This window comes from Athene cunicularia (assembly GCF_003259725.1).
Source record: "Athene cunicularia isolate RWA chromosome 9 unlocalized genomic scaffold, athCun1 chr9_part1, whole genome shotgun sequence".
In the NCBI taxonomy this organism is placed as follows: Eukaryota; Metazoa; Chordata; class Aves; order Strigiformes; family Strigidae; genus Athene; species Athene cunicularia.
Window position 1 is genome coordinate 14475500 of NW_020799110.1, and position 21481 is coordinate 14496980.

Below are 21481 nucleotides of genomic sequence, written 5' to 3' on the forward strand. Positions count from 1 at the left end.
GCGCTCGCTCCCGAACGGCGGCCGGGGCAGAGGCGGAGCGGGGCCGGCTGGAGGGCCGCGGGGAGGAGGGCACAGGACTGCGCTGGAGTGCTTAAAACGCACCCGGGACAGGGGGATACAGAAATAAAAGTTCGTTGTTTCAGACAGAGTAACCTCGCTGCTTGAGGAAACGATCAAAAGGTGGAAAAGCTAGGGGCCTAACAGAAAAGGGAGGGGGATTTCTTTTCTCCCCTCTCATCTCCTTCCAGTGCAAGAGGAACAAGAAAAGACTGTATGGAGAAAGATAAAGCAAGCATCTGAAAGGCGACATAGCAAAGTGGTACATTCGTCCTTTTCCCCAGCGTTCCCTTTCTGGAGTTGTTCCTGTTTCAAAAATGTGCTTTTGTATAGACAGTGCAGCAAGATGTTTGGGCTGTCAGGCTGCCCGAACAGACAGCATAAACTTAGAAAAGAGTGTCCATCTGTGTGAATGGGCAGAGGTGGGAGTCTGCAAAACTGACTCTCAAAATACTTTCAGTATATTAAATCAGAATAACCAGCTCAGTCCTTTTGACAATGTAAAAGCATTATGTCCTTAGTACTTACACTTTATTTGTAATTCTATCAAATAAATGGTCTTTTCATAGTTACCGTGTCATTTGAGATTCTCATGATCAAAAAGCAGAGTTAGCATCCACACTTTAAAACAATGGCTGCAGAGAAGCACCAAAGTCCTGGAAATGTCACAGCCAACCCTATGCTTATTCTAGTTCTCACCTTTTTTTTTTTTTAGTGCTCCTAAGTTTTTTGCTCTATTGAGGAGAATTCTAGTAACTTGGACAACATGTGGGTACTGATATCATACTGCAAAACAGGAGAAACATCCTCTTGTATGGGGATTTGCTGACAGCAGTTGGAAGGTCTGGTTGCATTTTCTAAAACTATTTCAGCTCAATATATAAACAGGTAAAATATAAAACCCCACAGAGTGAAAAATAATACAGGATTATTACAGGATTCTTTAACACGTTAACATTAGAAGCCACAAAAGGTACAATCCAAAGCTTCTGAGATCAGTGGAAAGACTGCCACCTATTTCAGTGACTTCTTGGATTAGGTCTTAATTGGTCAGGAGGCTGGAGTGCACAACGTACTAATGAACAACTGAAACATGCCTTCAGAGTGCAGTGTGTGCTGTTTGGGAAAGCAAAGACAGACTTCTACCATCTAACACCTTCACCCAAATTTATGGGAATAAATTCCAGCATGTCTAATATAATTCAGTAGCATAATTCAGTATGATAATACAGAAATTTAAGTTTACATGCAGTGTACTGATATTAACATAAAATATGAAGCCTTATGAACAATCAAAACAATACAGACCACTAAGGAGACACCACAGACATCATTTTAATCAACATGCAACATAATTAAATTACACCTCTGAAATCAAGATGCATTAGAACATATATTGAGCTCCTCGACACCTGTCTTTCCAAGAGACTTTTGGACACACGATCTAACTCTTGCTAGGAAAATGATAATAAAATCTTTCAAAGGGCTATTTTAAACTGCGTTAGGAGTCTACTGCTTTGTACCTCTGGTTAAGATCTACTATGTTTCATACCTACAGAGGAAACGTGAACTGAAATTGAAGGTTTTCACTATCTGGTACAGAGTAGAAGATGTTAAGCCACAATGGAGCCTTACTGTCTAGTATTCTAGTTATACTCAGATTCATATTGTAATAAAAATGGAAGCTTCCTAATATTACTGAGCAGAAGATTAGCACTTGAGTCAGAACTTGATATGGAATCCAGATCCTCAGAGCCTAGCGATAACTGTATTACCATGGGCTGAATCTTGCCAGTTACAGAGGCCCTGAAGCACTGATCACCTGCCAGTGTCTGGTAGGACTAAGCCCTCAATACATTTCATGTAACTTAATGGCATATTCATTTTGGCCGATGAGTATCATACAAACATGTGTATTGCACCTGACCTGAAAAAAAAGTTTAACTGAATGTAGTTTATACTGGACATCCTAGAGTACCTAAAAGGACCAGGGAACAGGGCTGCAGGATCACAAGTGACATACCAACTCCCTGAACCATTAAAACCCCAGAGCTCCTGACAAGAGTAATACAGCCTGTGGATCAGGTATGTTGTTAGTCCTTTAGCATAAACAATTAGTGCTTGCCAGACAGCAAAGAGTCGGGAATGCAGCATGTGGATCTGCAGAACTTCAGGTAAGAAACTTTGTCTATGGGAAATCCTCCTGCAAAACTTGTCACAGAGATTTTTGTGGCTAAGAAGAAAAATACCAGCGGAGATTTGAAATAAGTGTCTCGGACATTTTTCCAGCAGCATGGACTGAGATAGTGATTATGCCATTAAGCTTTATGTAGCTTTATATTACAGACAATCACACTATATACTGCCTGTCATGTGGGATGCAAACCACAAATTTTTATAAAAACCTATGTCTAAATTGTATACTATACATAGTTATATCTTACATTATCCCACCTGTACACTGGGAATTTTACTTTCTCTAAGATCTACTGAAACATCCACTGCTGTTAAATACTGCAGATTAGGAAGTATATTATCATTTCACAGACAGCTATTTAGAAAACAACTTAATGGAAGTATACTGCTTACAACTGATACTCCTAAATTTCTCATTATCCAGACTAAATGCACTCCTTAAATGGGCAGAATCTGCTTTTCCTAGCATAATTAGACCACACATGAAACAAGAACTGTTTTGTGAAATTCTTCTGATTGGAAAAAGAATCTGTTGGATGATTCTAAAATGCTATTAACTTTGCAGCAATAATCATCCACATTTTATGCAAAATTATACATTTGATGACAAATTATAAATATTTGAAATACTTTGTTAAAATTTCATGTGCCAGAAAGTTTAATTTTACTGTGGTTCAGAATTTTTTTAATCCAATTTTGCTCATCTTAGTCACCTTGGAGAAAAGCCAATTAATTTTCTAAATACATTTAAACAGCAGATTAGCATAATGCCATGGCTATTAGGATTATTAAAAGCCTCACACTGATACTATGTTACCTAAAAATTCTCCTTGTCCATAGGGCAGACAAATAAAGCATAAATTGCATCTGCTGGTTTGGAGTTTCAGGTGATCACTATCTAGGTATTTAATAACTTGACACAGAAGCATATATCCACAGACACCATTTATGCATGCACATCACCAGAGTGAAGAGCACTACAGAATAAAGCAAATTGTGTTGCTACCCTCAGAATACAGCTGGAGACTACACTCATTCATTATTTATCAAAAATGTGCAGTGAAATTCCTAGGTTTTCTTGTGCACACCTTAGTTTAGACAACGCGCATACATCCACATCTTTGCAGATTATATAAAGGATACTGCTTCCTGATATAAAGGACTGACTGCCCTCAATTTAGGGTGGCTACATTATGTATGAGATTTTTATATAGTCAGTTTAGGGCTAGTCATGAGACCAGCAAAAAGAAAAGGTAACGAACAGCCTTCATATGACTGTTCTACACAAACTCCATTGGCTCGATATTTACTTTCCTGTCTCAAATTTCAAGTTTTGATGTCAAAATACTACAAACAAATCCCACATCATGTCCAGAAGGATTAAGTTTATTTTTCATGAAAGGTTCCACGAGCTCATTTTAAAGTATACTTGCTGCACAGAACGTTTAATTTAAGAGAACAAAAAAGGAAAATAGACTGCTCTTAGAAGTTTGGTCCTCCAGGATATACACCTATTGTGACTGACCCGCAGTCACAAGCATAAAGGCCAGCCTGGTGTTAAAGCTTCCACTGTGAAAGAGCTTTCAAAAGAGCAGGAGTTACCATGTTTTGTTATTAAGAGCCTATCTCTACCCAGAGCTCGCATAGGAGCAAGAGAATCTGTTAAATTACAGGCCCACAAATAGAAGGGCAACTCACTAAATCATTACCTGATTTCCCTTCCAAACAGTCCCAGAAAATGCAACCCAGACCTTTTTGATAGAGGCACATTCTTTATGGCAATAGGGAGACAGATGGCAGTAGGTGATACTAAATAGCAAAGCTCGTCTGATCATCCTGCCATCAGGAGTCTGCAAGGCATACAGCTACACTCTGATAACTTATGTACAAACCACAGACATTGTACTTGCTAAGAGGTACTATTTTTATACTGAGCTAGCAGGTATTCCTTTTTTTAAACATTTTCTTCAGCTGCTGAGGTATGTGTACTGTGGAACATAAAACAACTCAGACATTTCCCCAGCTGCCACAATCTAAAGCTACATTAGAGTGGTCATTTTATCCAAAGTATCTAACAAAATGCGTATAATTCATTCTGTTAAAGTAAAAAAACACTTGCACAAGGATCAGGTTCTTTTCCTTCTTGACACTTAAGACTTCTGGGAATCTGACTGCTGGAAACGGTTTAGCTTCTCTGGATTATTTGATGCCATTTGAGAAAAGTCACGAAAAATGTCCTGATAAAGTTCATCTCCTAGGTAGAAAAGAAAACGGAAAGAGTTTTAAACATCTGTGATAGTTAACATCACCCACCATTGCACAAACATCCTACTGTGCTACCAATTACTGTATAACATTTATTCATATATAAAGATCGCTTATAGATGGAATGATGCTGATGTGAACTCTCTGGTACTGTTTACTTGCATGCATGTTCTGTAGAAGCAAATTAAACAAAGCCAAACTATACCTGGAATAGTACCTCACAGGCAGCCACACAGAGGAAAGTTCAGAGTTAGAAAGGAAAAATGAAAGCATTTTAAAGCAACATAAAAATAAAAATGTTTATTAGCTATTAAAGAATAAAATCCTTGTTTTTGCAAGGAACTGCTAACCAGGATTCTCTTCAGGAAAGTAGAATTATGGCATAAGATTCACTTGGAAACAGAGGTCAGAAGTCTTATAGCCAGACAGAAACATGAAAGAAACAATCAGCAAGCAATAATAAAAAAAAAAGCAATCCTAAGTAGAGAATTATTGTTCATAAATCCTTTTGGTCTATTACTTCAGCAAATATAAATTTCTACATGCATTACTAAATATTCATTACATCTTTTAGTTTTATCTATAAGAGTGATGATACTTTCCTTAAGCATATTTTATTTGGTTTCTTAATCTTCACTCTTTGTGCTTCAATACAACCTGACTACTAGAACACATTCCAAAAGGAGGGATGGTAGCAATTTCCACCAGGCCCATCTCCCTCCCCCTCCCTGTCTACACAGGAAAACACATTCAGAAATGATTACTTCTTGACCCATTGCCAAGTCATTCTTTTGCCGCTAAAATGGACATTTTCACATTCTTTCATCTGCTGCAGCATTTTGAGCCTTAAGTTCAGGTTTCATTTTAAAATATTAACCATACCCTATTGCCTTCAAAGGGAACTAAGCGTATAAAATGTTTGGTCTGGTCAGGAACTAAGCAGCCGTCCAAATTTCACTGTCTTTCCAACACAGATGACCTCACAGGACACAAGGTCCCAGCACTACTGTTCCTTGGTGACACCCTGATTGTGTGACATGACAAACAAATCAATCAAAAATCTCTATCATGTATGTTGAACATGAAGATTATTTTTTTTGCCCAATATGGTTGTGGAAGAAAAGTATTATTCCACTACTTTTTTTTTTTTCACCCCCCCCAATGAGCTGTTTTTAAAAGGATATTTTGTCTTTAAAAGTTTGCACTACAGTGAAAAGTTACACTGTTTTGTTTTCCCACCTTTTAATGCACATTTCCAATATCAAAACTATTATTCTTTTGGAGATGAGATGCCATTCATTTGAAATTACTTTCAGAAGTGTTAACTGACCTTCCAGAAATCTTTAACATGCATGGTGTGTGGGTTTATATGAAAACGTAGTGACACAATTCTTCCCAGACTTTAAAAGATAAATACATTCAATACTGCTCTCCTAGGAAAAGTCAGTTCTAGTGAAATTCCCATTTGATTTTCAGGTTTAGTTTCAAGCATGTTCTAGAGATGAAGTAGGCACAGAACACATTTTATTGTGACAGTTCCTGATAACTGCTTGTACTGGGAGATAAGCACAGCATAAAGGGAATTGTAATATTCACCAAAAGAACAGCTATGAAGAGCACAAATCGAAATCAAGCCTGTATAATAAAAGCAATTGTGTTTTTAACACAGAACTGGGTTCCACTGGTGAACTAATACTGTAGTTCAAGTTGCCATATTTGGTTCTTTCAAATTAACTTGAAAGAAAAAACAAAAAGCTACTTTTGCAAGATGCATTGCGGCTCTGTTTCTGGCTCTATTACATAACAAAAATATTACATACAAAAATAGACTAAAATAAAGTGCCCCTTTAGTTTGTATGCTGCATTAAAATACCTAATACTGTAAACCTTAATTATTTTAAAATACTACTTTAAAATTGAATTCTGGAAATTTCCTTTCCAAGCAATGTTTTCCCTAAAGTGCAGATTTTATGTACAAAAATACTATAACACTGCTTTACCATTTAACACCAGAGTAACTCAAAAGGCACACATCATACATTCAAGAAGAGATAGGAAGAATAAGTAGCAATACTAATATCAAGTAGTTAGCAGACATACTGTAGCACCAGAAGATGAGCACTCGAGTTTATACAAGAAACAGTACAATGGCGCATATGGCTTCTACCATCAGAAATGAACTTTTTTGTGGAACAAGCGAGTTTCAGCTAGTTCCCAATCTAAGAATATTTTGGAAGACCAACTGTACCTTGCAAAGCAACATATACATTCTCTTAGTAGCTCAAACCATCTGGGTATATTTAAATTACAAACACTGATGCCATTAGCTACATTAGTAATTGTTTATCAACTGCATTACTAGAGCAGAGAAACAAGCAGCTGGCTTCACTCTGATGACAGCAAACTCATACATTGATATTTACCCTCACATAGCTCCCAAAGTAAACACACAATTGTCTTGAAAACCCTTATTTTCTTCCAGAGTAATAATTTTGGAACAGAGGAGTTCTAAAATAAGGGCAGCGCAGATAATTTAACATGTATATGCAGCGAAAGAGACCTGCTTCCTCTGTGACCATGTAAAGGTATCATACCTTGCAAAAGAGACAGGTTTTGTGCTTACACTTACACATTTACATAAACCTTCTAGCAGACACTAACATTTAAAACACTCCAAATATTTACTTCAACTTTTAAGAGAGACTTCAGCAAGTAAAGAATCAAGGAGAGCAGAGCTATGCTATCCAAAGGTACAAGAAGGTCTGCTGGCTGGAACACTCTGCTACAGCTCACAGCCTGAATTTCAAAAATTATTCTAAGGATACCCTCCCCTTGATTTTGGGCAAGATTTATCTATTGTGGCAGCTCTACTTTCCATCGTCAATCTCGCCTGTTTACAAGGATCAGAAATATCTGTAAAATATCTGGATCAGATTGTATCAAGTGAAGTCTCTAGATTCTACTGTGATACAAATTGATAAAAAAGGTCAAGATATTTTCAATGAAAGACTTAGACAGCTTTTTATTTCACCTACCCAATTGAAGAATATGTCTAAAAAAAATATATTTTAAACAAGGTGTCAGGGAAAACAGTCTCCCCCATCTTCAGTTTAAACACATTGATATTTTCGTGTCAGCAGGGCCTGTATTTGTTATGAATGAAACATTTCACTAAACATTTGTGATGTTTAGTAACCGAGGCATTTTGTACAAACTATAGAAACATATTTTCTGATTTATAATAATTTTGGATTTGTGACAGGTCGAAGAGATCTAAAAATATTCATTTATGATTTAACGCAGAGCTTTTGAATCAAAATACCTACCTCCCTTAAAACAAAGGCGTTTTACTAGTTGAAACTGATAGTTATTATTTTTACCTCTTAAAATAAAAAAAAAAAAAAAGAGGAGCCTCAAAAATACAAAAATATTTTTACCTGTTACCTTCAGCCTGTCAACAAAGTACTATATCAGAATACAGCTTTACATTCAATATGGCCAACTGGCAATAGACTTCATATACATGGCCTGCTGCATTTTCTGAATGGGGAATTCTTCCTCATTTAAGCTCATAATTAAGTATATACCTTTAGATTATCAGTTGCTCTGCCAAAGAAAGCATTTGAATGTCTGAGTACCTTTAATTTGAATTTCCTAGAAGATCTACTTAAAATAAATTTGAAAAACATCTATTCTTAAGGAGAAAATGAATAAGTTGGATTTATTTAATAGAGTTCATCTGGGATATTGACGTAAAACCTAATGTTGCCCCTTGAGTATACTCCAGCTCCAGTCATGTAAAAGACATAAGCACACACGATCCTTATGAATCAGTGGAAATAGGTAAGTGCGTTATATAGGAGCGAGCAAGAGTACTCAGCACTCAACCTTAAAAATAAGGTTTGCCTTTCACTGCTGCCAGGTATAGCAGCATGTTTTTAGCTGTCTAACTTGACAATCAAGTGTGCCTTCATTATTGATATTTGCATGAGATTACATTAGGTTCCTATGAAAGCATACCATAATAGAAGAAATGGCTTGCATAAATATCACATCAGAACATAGTGTAAATTGGGACTGAGTGCCTGAGAATAAAGTTGCACATATTCATTAAATATAATTTGTTACTTTCTTGTACCAGTTGGCTCAAATGTCTGCCAATTCTTTTTTTTTTTTTTTAAATCAAATGGTAAGATACTAAGCATACAAAAATACATACTTAAAAATGACTTTCATTTCTTATGTGTATCTTAAATAAATTTAAAAAATAAAATTTAAGGAAATAATACTTTCCTATTTCTGTCTGGAGTTATTTTGAAATATTTGATGTACATTTTTACATTGGTGTGCAAGCATTTTTTTCTTAAAAAAGAAAAAAAGAGGACCATTCCACAGGAAGGAGAATGGTATCCTGTAATAAAGATGAACTCCTCAACTGTCTCTGAGCAACCTGGCTTAGAAGGCTGCTATCAATGTCAGGTACATCCTAACATTACATGAATTTCAGTGGAACATCAACAGGAGAAAACTGTGGACAACTACCAGCAAAACAGGTTGGTAATGGCTGTAGTAACATACACTACTATAATAATGCACTTTAAACACTCTCCTTTTAGGTCCCCTAAATACTCTAACAAAGTCATACCAGTGAATTTCAATGAAACTCTAACATGTGCCAATTGTTTATAAAAAACATTATTGTATGAAGCTATGTTAAATTTCCCTCAGATCCTAAGAATCTAATTGTAAACTGATAAATTCCTGAATACACTTCTTATACTGCATTTCAGTATGGTTATTAGTAGAGTATTGACCTGGCTGTCCATAGAGGCCTTCCGATTCACGCATTTCTTCATTCATCCTTGCTAAACGCAACCTATGATTTAGGAAACAAAAAGAACAATGTCATCTTTAAAGTACTAAAAAAGATTGCAATTAAAGACCTACAATGTACTCCTGAACTTCATACCAGTGAGGTCATCTGTGGATAGTGGACTCTGATTTTTCTTCATCTCTCCCTGGTTTTATGTAAAGGAATTTTGACATTTCTTATATTTTTAACTTGAAAGAGAATAGGAAAACCTAGTTACCTAGTCAAAAAACAGAACGTACAACTTACAATGTTACAATATCTGCATTTGCAGCTTCTACTGCTATACTCAATGGATCTTTCCCATCTTCATCAGTGGCATGCTGGTTTGCTCCTCGTTTTAGGAATAAACACACTTGTCTGTTTAGAAAAAGCATTTAAGAATAATTTTCACAACAATAAAGGAAAAAAGCAAAGAAATTCAAGCTGGATGCAATGTATTTGGCTTAAATTGCCAAAAGTCTCTTGAACATATCAAACCAGTGCTGTTCATCTAGAACACCTAGGACCTTACCACAGTAGTGAACTAAATCTTTCGTTATTTAATACACATTAGAAAGATAGCCTAACTCAAATCATACTAGTGCAGCAAGGAGCTGAACCCTTTAGAAGTGAGGCTCCACCCTCCTCTATCATCTTAGGTTGTAGAACCAAAAACCCTCATCCCTTTTACCATGACAGACAAGAATCACTGAGCAGGATAAATCAATACAGGAAAGAATATAGTTCACAGGTGCCTGATTTACCCAATAGAAACAGATCTCATTTCTCTCTGCTATTATAGTTCTTCACCTTTATAAGCATACAGACTACGTTTATGTCAAACTCTCCTAAGCTACTGCACTCTATTTAGAATTCATGCATACAAAGAGTTTTGGCACCACCAATAAGATTCTTACGTCCTCATTTAACTTGAGCTGGTACCGCTTTTAAGTTAATAGCCATGATTCCAAAACTCAAGATGTAATGCAGGACGTTTTGAGATGAGATACACTCTCAGTGCAACACACAGGTGGGACGAGTCAGAAAAAGCCTCGGCCCTCACACATCACTACTTCTCCTGTTTGCATCATATTTGTTAAGAAACCAAGAAAAATCTCATGAGTCTTCACCAAAAGTTCATGCTATTTGAAAGCATTATTAAATACATGTTTTTACAAAATGGACCAAAGTGTGTTTATAGGTGTGTGTTTTGCTAGTGGACGAGACTACTAATTCAAAATGTTACTTCCTCTCTCACCACAGAAGTTTAAGAAAAACCTAGATCACCTGAAATATATTAAAATGCCAGAATATTTAGGGAAACGAAGCTTCACATTAACAACTATAGTAGAGGATAGCCATTTACAAATTCAGGAGCAGTGAGTTACCCAGTGTGCCCTAGAACCGTGGCATGGTGCAGGGGTCCTCTTCCCTTCATGTCCCTGATGTTCACATTGGCCCCGTTCTGCAGCAAAAATTCACAAGTAACCAATGAACCCTATGGAATAAAAGGAAAGAAACAATTCAGCACCAGATCTCTAGACTAAGAGCCAAATCTGTTCTGCCTTCTCACTGCTGAGTCATGTAGCAAAGGAAACAAAAGGGGTTTGCTTCCATATCAAATTTAAACACTACAAGGTTATATAATTCCAAACAAAGCACTGACAGGAAAAAAAACGGTTCAGAAACAACTTTGAGAGAATACTGTAAAGACAACTTCAGCATCACATTATCATTCATTAGTGAAGCAAGCAGTTCAAAAGGAACAGTGACACAAAAATATTCCTACTATTCTCCTTCCCCTCCTCCCCCATCAGTCGGTGCTGTATATCACATACCCCTCGCACTGCCTGAATGAGCGGTGTTGCTCTGTTTTCTTCTACGTTGACCCAGTTTACTTCAGCTCCATGGGCCAATGCTTCTGCCATATCAGGAAGATTCTTCTCAAAGGCAGCTCGATACAGCTGCAATCCTGGACTAGGCTGTTTGGAGTCACAGAACACAGAAAACTCTTGCTTGTCTCCTTCTGAAAAGAAAAAAAAAATCCTTATCTCATGCCCATTTTTATAAGGTAGCTCTCAGAATTCTGATTAAAAGTGTCATTTTGTAGTGCAGGTTTTGCAGAATGCTGTGCATTGTTGTTCCATTCTGTCAGAAATCACAGATGCCTTTCGCTTGTTCCAGCATTCAGGCATGGCCACTTCATGGAATTATTACTGCCCAGAAAACATTCTCTCCCCATTACTGGCCCCTGTGAATATCCTTCAACCTACATATTTCATGCCATTTGTAAGAAGTTATTCTAGGTTAGCAGTGTATTTTATCCCATACTGCAAGTTATTAATAAAACCGGTTTCCTGCAGAGATGTAGTCATACAAATATATCTTTATCTGCAACAGCTTGATACACCTGAATATGAGGCTAATACTGTTTTGACCTAACTCTTATTAAAAGATACCATTGTCATTTACCACTTACTTGATGTGGCTATAATATTTTGAACCAAATCATAATCTTTCTTTTCATCTCAAAAAGAGTTATACAGAGTGAAGTTTGGGAAATAAAGACATTGTTGTATATAAACTTTCATAAGTTACAGCACCATAAGTGTTTCTACAATGCAGACAAAGAAAGGATCCAAGCCACATGCTGCTTCCTACAAATCACAGCTGTGGCCTACTGGATTTAAAATATAACTCAGAAGATTGCTTTGATGTAGAAGAATTAAGTTTTCTTTATAAATAAATGTTTTTGATGTTTTGACAAGCTATACTCAATACATTTGTCAGACCAGGATGCTAATATTAGATAGCAGATAATTTCATCAAGCAATTTATAACTTTGAGTAAAGAAGGGGCAATGTTTAAAGACATGGTCAACTCCATGTAAGTAGAAAACAGAAAAAGTAAGAAAGAATGCCCAAATAACACATAAAAGCCTATTATCTAGGACTTCACAGGAAATCTATCCCCAAGGATTTAACTATTTAAAAAAGGATTATATATTTCTGTGGAGATTTGTCTGTATCAAAATGCAGCATTGCTCTAGCTGCAAAACAACAAAGTTCTGGCTCAGTATCATCTGACTGGAAAAAACATAGTTTTCGGAACCCGTTTAGACAGGTTCAGCATCATTGTTGCTACCAAACCTGGAGAGAAAGGTCACTCGAGCAATTATTACCCTTGTTAAAAATGTTTCAGCCCACAAGGATAGAAGAGACATGAATTGTATCAACAATCTCTTCTACAAGAACATGCTACCTAGAAATAGTTCATTTTTCATCTTAAAGTGCAAAGCCTAACGCACCCGGTTCATACAAACTGTTAGCTGATATAGTAGAGGCAAGGTGTTCTCTGCTGTCACCAGCACTCTGCTGGATCCCACTGTCACTGCTTCGTACTGTTTTGAAGAGAAACACTAATTACTATGCAGACTGTAAGTTACCCACTCTTCACAGATACCATGATAATAAAGCAAGCTCTTATACTTGGTCCTGAATATGTAATTTAAAAAAAAGTTACAAGTAATTATTCAAAATTCTTAATGCATCCATAAAATAATATGTAGTCACATATCACAACCATAACATTTATAATAATAATAAATGTCAAAAATTATTAGAAAGGAAAAGATCAGGATAAGTAAAAAAGCTTAAATTATTTCATGAAAACACTAAGCAATGCAGTAGCCTGGAGACAATAGATTAAAGGCAGGGAGATGGCCACAAGACACAATGGATCACTAGTGCAAATACTCAACACGCCGTAGCTGTAGTACTTACTACTACGTAGTTTTGAAGAGGTATCAAAGTAGGAGAAGAGTGAATCTAGTTCATCAGGACAGAACAGAGACTCCCGCCTCGCCTCGTCGCTACTTACAGCAACCGCTGGGACATGCAAGTTAGCAAAGCACAAAGCAGGCAGTAAGGAAGGGATAGGGCAGGAAAGAACGTTATTGGAAAAATTAAGAAGGATGAAAATACGGAGGAAAGAGGGTGGTTAATATGTTTCTGAATGATAAGCATCCCCACTCCAAATCCTTCCCCACCTAAAAATGCACATTCCTGAGCAAGTCTTTTCTCCTCTATAATTCTGAACTAGGCTATGACCCATTAAAAGATAAGTTCCAATTTCTCTGAATGAGGCAGGAAATCAATTAATACAAAATTATGTTGCTTTAAAAGGAACAGATGTAATATAGATAAGGAAAGAAGTGTGTAAATACCTTTTTGGGATGCCACATCTTGTTCCCCTGCCAAAAGGGATTTTTCAGGGACACTGTGCCTTTTCTCTTCCTGACTTTGAGGCAAAAATTTTGTTCCAGATTCAAGCAGAGATACTGATGCGTACTGCTTCTCTACAAACTTTCTTTCCACATATTTTGCTCTGATGTATGCCTCCTTCTCCTGCCTGTCATATACAAAATCCCTGGTGTTAGTAAGTTAATATTTTAGTATTTTCATGTACTAAAAGAACATCTACTTCATAGTAAAGCCAGTAACCAAAGCTGTAGTTTGGCACTGCACGTAAGACACGCCTACAGCACACTTCCAGAAATATGAAAAGCACACTGTCTTGACTCCTTCTGGATTCTTTATTAGATTTTGCCTAAGGCTTAAAAGTAATTTTGTTAAGTTCACATATGATTATTTTCTTTCAGGCAGAGACTTTAAAAAGTGGAAGAAATAAGCATTAGTCACTGTATGTTACTTCTTGGTATTAATCCTTTATACATATTTTACATTGTTGTTAACCAATTAATAGGGCATATAATTAGTTTCTTAGGTGAATACAAATTGCAACATTTGTTAAAGGAACATCAAGATTGCACAAGAGAACAGTAACAATAATAAGCCTCAGGTAGGCACAGCCATCAGTTCCATTATGCATACTGAAATATTTTTTTCTTGTAACCTGAGGTTATCATCTTAAAACACACACACCAGTTGTGACAAACTGATGGAAGGGGCTATAAAAGTATTACTGTTGAAACTGCTGAAAAGGAGTTACCACTTGAAGGAATACCTAGCAAATCCTCTACATTATTTATATTATCACTGTTGTCTCCAAATTGCCAACATTATAAAACACTGTTTCTGTACCATACAACTGCCTGACAGCAAGCAGCACAGAACTGGAAGGCTGGTAAAACCCAAGGTTTTAAAGACATTTTATACAGCAGAACAAGTCATTAGGAAACTATTTTCAAACACAATTAACATCAGAGAAATGGAAGACAGCAGCACAATCACTAGAAGGTTGCTGTAAAGCAGCAGAGCTCATGTACAACGTAGGCAGAAAGAGCAGCACATTCTGGGGATCAGGGAACAAAAGTCAAACTCAAGAACAAAGTCACTGCAAACAAAAGGCACAGCCAAGGGCTCCTTCCAGAAGCACTTAGACTACACACAGCTGGTTGAGATGGTACAAAGGAGATAGGAAACAAAATCAGCATGCCCACATTGATGAGAGAGAACAGGATGCTATAGAGTTGTCATCACAAGGAGGGAGTGACATCAGAAAAAGAACAAAGAGGAGAAGCCAAAAGGGACCAACAGAAGGAATACCCAATAGAGATAGAGAGTGAGAAAAGGGGAAGAGCAAAACATGCTGGTGATAAGGGGCAACAAAGAGTAAATCGAAGGAGTGTTACACAGTTAACTGCCAGCATCTTTTAAAGCTGAGGCTGAAGGAAGCAACAAGAAAAGGAAGAGGCACTTCTAGTAAATTACTACCTTTGACTTCCAAGTTGCGGCTTCTTTACTCCCACTTTTTCCAACTTCGCTTCATATATTCTATTTATAACATCATTTCCCAATTCACACATAAGCTATGAAGCAAAATAAATTAAGATACAGTTGTAAAAGGCTGTATCTACCTATTTAGTTGTTTTTAACCTCACTCAAGCCTATTTTTACAACTCAGTATTTTCACTGGTAAAAGTACACTTACAGAAATAAGCATAGGTTTATGTCATGGTAAAGAAACAAGGTTGAGAGACCAAATTCTGAGTAAGATAGCAAAAAATATAATCACTCTTAAATTGGCATTCCCTTCTGAAAAAGGACTGCAGAAAAGACCATCTGTCATTCAAGAATCTTTTTTGTGCAATCGGAATGACATCTGCAGGCCTTGACCAAAGGTACTTTTTCCCACCAGCTTTGCCAGTAGCTATTCTTATCCCATCAGCAAGAAACAATTCAGTCAATTCTATTCCATCTTGTCCAACAGACATTTTTGCTAAACTATAATCTGTTATGTCTACAGACAACGAGATCAAAGACAAAAACAGTCTGCAGATAGTACTTTAAGGAGAATTCGTGCCATAAAGTCCAATTTACTGATGCAATGAACAGATTTCCTGCTTCTAATACCAGGTAGAATATTGAGCTCTGGTATTTTTGTGAACAGGACAATGGGTGTAGTTTTGAGGGATTTGTTTGTTTCCTCAGCATGAACACATTGATATTAAAATTATTTAAGGTCAAGCCACAAGAGAAACACTCCTACCCACACTGTCTTCTGATTGTTCAGGATAGAGAAGCAATACCTAAGTACCAGAACATCACAGCCAGAAACAAATGCTTTGCATTGGTTATCGAGTTGCACATATACATCCACATGTAAGTTCCTCTTTCGGTATTTCAATGTCACATGATCTTTATAACCATGTTTTATGTTAGAATTTTGGCAAACAAATAGCACACAAGAGCAGTTACATGAATGTTCTCCTATAAGCCAGTAGGGATATGAAATAAACATCTCACTGTAAGAGCTGGCATTTGAATTTTCAAGTATGATCATGCTTTAGGTTGATATAGCACTTCCAAAGTTTTTCAGCCCACTATATTATTGGTCTGTAAACAGATTTCCCTTTTTATATGTTGAAAGTATCAGATGAAACTTAACTACTCAAAGTGCATTTTCAGACCTGAAGGTATCATAAGTTCTCCTGACTCACAAGTTTGTAACAAGAATGACTGCTGATACTGCGTTTATTTTAAGAAAGTGTGAATTAAAAAAACAACAAAAAACTAAACATTTTCTATGCAAAAGCACAAGACATGCACTAGGTACAAATGCAAGTGTTTCCTGCATTGAACTTTCTGATGCAGAGCCTTTAGAACAACAATGTTAAGTATCAAATAGAAACTGCTTTCAAAAATACTATCATACCTTTAAAAGTTCAGGTTCCCATGAATCCAGCGTTAAAGATCTTACTTTTGAAAAGTGGACTCCCAAGCTCCTAAACAGCGTAACAAAAATATTAACCTGTAACTACGTGCTATGTCTTAGCTCAGACAGCTTTACCATTAATTTATGCAAATAAAGCAGTTACCTTAATTCTGTTTATAAACAGGGCTCTCTAATCTTGCTTCAATACACATTTGAAGAGGCAAACGCCACCCTTCCTAATTAAGTCAATGCACTAATCAAATACAGTTCTGAAAAGTTCCCCAACCTGTGTATCCCAGAGCACTCAATGCACAGCGTGATTCCCAGGTTGATACTGGCCCAGCGAGGATCTGCCAAACCACAGTCACAGCAGGCAGCATTACCAGGAATACACTGAACTCGCTGTAGAGCACTTTCTCCCTTTAACAACTTCTCTTTTGTCTCACTCCCAGATTCTAGGCTTCCAGTAGAAGGGGATGATTTCTTTTCCTGTTTCTGGAAAACAACCCCAAACAAACAAAAAATGAGACATGTACTAAATTAAAGCAATAAAAGTTCTAACTGTGCACTAGAATCCTAGAAAGGTAACTTCTGCAGAAGTTAGAATTATAAGCCAGAATTTTAAAAATGTTTAACTTATTAGAAGAAATATAGAACTGAACATAGGAGTAATCCTATGAATTTTAATCACACTACACACGAACCTCATCAGAACATACAGGCCAGTATTAGTAAGATGGAGTGAAAGATGTAAGTCACAGCCTTCAGAATTTCTTTGTATTTCCACTGGAAGACAAACAATGGACACTTTTCCTTCTCTCTCATAAATAGAGGCTTTCTCTGATTTTAATTTTCAGAATCTAAAAAGGGGTGGTTGTTCGGTTGCTTTTTAAACTCACCTCAGATTCATCCCCTTTCTCTCTATATGCTGTAGCAATACTGGTCTGAACAGCCTTAATCCACGCCTGCCGCAGCTTTTCTGAGTCTGCCTGAAGCATGCAGCTTCTGTGACAAATCACACATGTACTTAGATTCAGAGAGACTGACCAAGCAGGCAACATCAGACATTGTTCAATAAAATACAAACTCTTCAGATTCTTGCTAACATTGCAAGTATAGTTTATTAGGCATCATCTAATAAACCCATTTATTTTGACATAGTGAAGTAGCTGACCTTTATAAATTGCAAACTCCTGATTTCAAAACTATTTGCAGGTTATGCTAAAACATATATATATACACACACAATGCTCCAAATAACCCAGATAACAGATTAGCTTCCTATTCCCTTTCTTCTCTTATTCTGAATTTTTCATTCTTAAATCCTCATGTGCAATTTACCTCCATGACTTATTGCACAAAATACAGGTATCAGTCCTTGGAATCACAGTTTCGTTCACTGAGATCAAGAGAAAATTGTTTTAAAGCTTTCTGACAAAAAATGAACTACTTTTCTTCACACCAACAGTCAAAGGAAACTGGTCATGAAATATAAAACTATTCCAACACTTACGGGTTGAAAAAGTATAGGCTGCAAACATTAGGACCTCAATCTATTAAAAGGAGAAATGTAAGTGGGAGAGGGGAGTGTAGATAACAACCAAACCTAAAAGCAGGTTGACCTTATATCAATAACTTAAATATGGTCACATCTCAAAATTATTCATAAGAAATTCATGTCCTGCCCTTACAGCAGCAGGACTGTCAATTTTTTCCAAATACAACCGATACACTGCACTGCTAGAGCTGAAAAATAATTTAGTGCATTCTGAAATGTAACTTAACATTAGAGGCAAGAACTTTACTAAAACATTTCTCTCTCATTATACCAGTCAAATTTGGAGAAAATTTCTACGTTACTAAGCAGCTTGATAGTATCAGCTACTACTAAGCCGCAACAGCTCCACAACCACAAGCCATTTATGCATAAAGCATAAGAATGCATGTTTATTTTAATGTCAAAAGTAAACTAAATACCAGAAACACTTCTCACAGCATCACTTACTCTTAGCCAAAGTTTCAGAGGACAGAATTGTTCAGATACTTTTCCTGTTTTGATCTATCCCAAGAGAAATGTTAACCTTGCATTTCAGGACAACTGAATGTAACAATATTTTTATTTTTAAATCAATATGCTCCATCGCTTCTCCTTACTTTGTTGGAGAAACCACCTCAAAACAGAAACGTCTTTCTATGTCTTCACAGTGTTTAACCGTGCAAAGCCGCAAGTCTTCAACTACTACTGTGGGATTATCCTAAGAGACAAAATTTAACAAAAAAGTTACATTGAAGACAGATAATGAGGTTGCTAATAATCCCAAATTATTTATCATTTAATTCTATTTGCTTGCTTACAAAAATTTTTCTTTCCCCAAAAAATTTTAATAGGTGGAATCAAAGATACTTATTAGGAAATATTTAAATAAATTTTAATGTTTAGTTATATTTAATGAAAATTTCTTACAGACTTTGGAAAATTTCTTTCCACTACAATCCAACCTACTAAATAATCAACCACCTTAAAACACAGTATCCAAAGGAGTTCAAAAGATACTTTCCAAGAGATGCAATTAAGTCACAAATAAATCAGAAGGATTATATCTAAATCAGCTGTATTCTAAGTGCCAAGTACAAAAAACAGAAGCTGGATGCCGTGGTTTTGAAGATTTGACTCAATTCATAAGAATTCTGTACTAAGCTAAGGACATTTTAAAGGTGCATTAAAAAAACAAAAGAACCCCCCCAAAACCAACCAAAAATGTAACACAAACATAAAATGCCCAACTCAAATGTGCACACACAAACCCAACTGTTTGATTCCTTTCTGACCACAAAAATGAAGACCCTTGATTTGATAGCATCAGATAACAAGGAATGACCTCTGAACCTGCTCTATTAACACTGAAGAGAAACAAATTGTCATAAGCTCTTTCCGCTCCTTTTTCTTCCCCATCTCCACACAGTTCTCTATTTTTTCCCAACATGAACAACTGTTACAGCTATGTGGTGCACAAGAAGTTTCTAGAACAGTAAACAAAAGGAGCATGGCCAAAATGTTGATTGAAAAGGCTGGCTCCTACAGCTTGGGACAGAGTTGCATTTGCTGCTGTAGTGTACAACAACTGTACTTTCCCAACAGAAGAGAGACAGATCCTGACTGCCAAACCACCTTATATTTTCAGTATTAAATACATCTACACAGCATCCCTGACTGTTCTTAACAAATGCGTTCATGCCTTTTCCCATCCCATCCTCCCTTCAAACTGCTACACTGGGTAAGTGAACCCAGGAAATAACTGGAGGGAGCAAGTCCTGACAGAGTTAAACACAACTGCCCAAATAACAGCATGAAATATTTTACTGCCAGCAAGTGTGTACAAGCCTTCTGGGACCAACAACTTTTAAGGCTTTTCATAAACCTTCTCTGCAACAAGGTAACAAAACCCCACAGCAAATAAAGTATGTGCTTACAAGCTACTGTGCAGGAATCTCAATCTGTAAGTGTAGCCATTAGGCTCATTTTACAAAGGGAGAAACTAATTTAGAACATGCAGTAGGGTGTTGAAGACCACACAAGATGCCAGTGTCAGCACTGTTTCTCCTTTCCTTCATCAATCAAGAAAACCATCACCCACACTTCAAACTATCCCAAGCCAATTTTTTGATACCTACCTTAAATTTCTTCTGGTACACAAGTTGGTTATTTTGTATTGAGAACCAGCGCCTATTCAAATGAAGAGATATCCAGAGAATACATAACTGATTTTACAGTGCTTATTTGACCAAAATGTGCTTACAGTCTACAGAGAAACTGCATAAAAGAATTCACAAAAGTAATGTCACAGTCAGTTTTGGCAAGTATTTTGTGAGAATAATGAAAAAAGGGAAAGCAGAGACAAAACAGAAAAGAAAGCAAGGTTCAAATAATTTAAGTCCTAAACAAACACATTCATGTTATGACAACATTAGTTGAGCTATTACACAAAACATTTTCATTTCAAAGTACATTTACTTCTGTATTTTAGCAGCAACCTACAAATTTAAGCAATTGATAACATTTAGATAGTTTGAATAACAAAAATACTTAAAACTATGTAAACTACTCACTCCTGAAATATTTTGAGAGTAGGACTAAGGAATAACTTATTAAGGCACTAAAAATACTAGAGCATTGCTATCCCATGCAGGTTTAATGTCTAACTATATTTGGCATCTCTTAAAATTTTAGATGCTGAAATAAAAAGATTGCATACAAAACCAAAGCAAAACCAACAAAAACCTTTTCAGTAGGATCCTAACTTAAGCCCCAGCTTTGAAGGAAAATATCAAATAAAAATTTAATGAAGGCATCCCTCTAATATCCAAAAGATAACATAGCATTTTAAAAAACTCCTCTGAACTGTATCCTTTTTTGCCAAACTCACTGTTCAGATTGAGTACAGCCCATAGAGAACTGAGAGATCATTGATACTTTGGAAAAAAGTTAAAGATCTGAGGTGCTTCTAACAGCTGCACTTTATCAGACCACTGGATATATAAAAAAGCAGCAAATGTAACCATCACTTTCTAGGCCTTCCAGGGATGCACAAAGACAAAGCTAACCTGTCATTTACTGGTTTTGAACTAACAAAAAAAGAAGGGAAAGTAAAAAATAATTCAGTCCTGCAGTGAAATTTATACTTTTTGTTTTGTTCAAGCTTATAATGTGAACCTGTGTTTATCCCAGCATCATTCCAGTATCTAAAATACCCCACTTATACCACACATCACTTTTTTTCTTCACTGCCAATTAGTTTGAATGGTGACAGCACACAAAATACTGTATTGCAATGTATCTTGTTATTCTCCACAGGGTGTTGAACTTCAAGCTACATTTTACCACAATTAGTAACAAGAGGGCTCCATAAACTTATTCAACCACCACAAGCCATTCAT

General features: G+C 36.4%; 1 protein-coding gene across 4 annotated transcripts in view; it reads right to left on the reverse strand.

The window, feature by feature from the left end:
* Positions 1 to 622: 622 nt before the first annotated feature.
* The window catches only part of ACAP2 (ArfGAP with coiled-coil, ankyrin repeat and PH domains 2), a 48560-nt gene continuing 27701 nt past the window's right edge, over positions 623 to 21481 (reverse strand). For 3 of the 4 annotated variants that reach the window (XM_026854614.1, XM_026854613.1, XM_026854612.1), the window contains 14 exons: positions 20219 to 20270; positions 18701 to 18801; positions 17446 to 17551; positions 16833 to 17041; positions 16547 to 16616; positions 15106 to 15200; positions 13596 to 13780; positions 13153 to 13257; positions 12678 to 12770; positions 11209 to 11396; positions 10759 to 10868; positions 9638 to 9748; positions 9333 to 9394; positions 623 to 4507 (listed from right to left, as the gene is read on the reverse strand). In XM_026854614.1, the coding sequence (XP_026710415.1) occupies positions 4404 to 4507; positions 9333 to 9394; positions 9638 to 9748; positions 10759 to 10868; positions 11209 to 11396; positions 12678 to 12770; positions 13153 to 13257; positions 13596 to 13780; positions 15106 to 15200; positions 16547 to 16616; positions 16833 to 17041; positions 17446 to 17551; positions 18701 to 18801; positions 20219 to 20270 (1591 nt within the window). In that variant the 3' untranslated portion in view covers positions 623 to 4403. The remainder of the gene's footprint in view (positions 4508 to 9332; positions 9395 to 9637; positions 9749 to 10758; positions 10869 to 11208; positions 11397 to 12677; positions 12771 to 13152; positions 13258 to 13595; positions 13781 to 15105; positions 15201 to 16546; positions 16617 to 16832; positions 17042 to 17445; positions 17552 to 18700; positions 18802 to 20218; positions 20271 to 21481) is intronic. The other variant, XM_026854615.1, reaches the window with a different exon arrangement.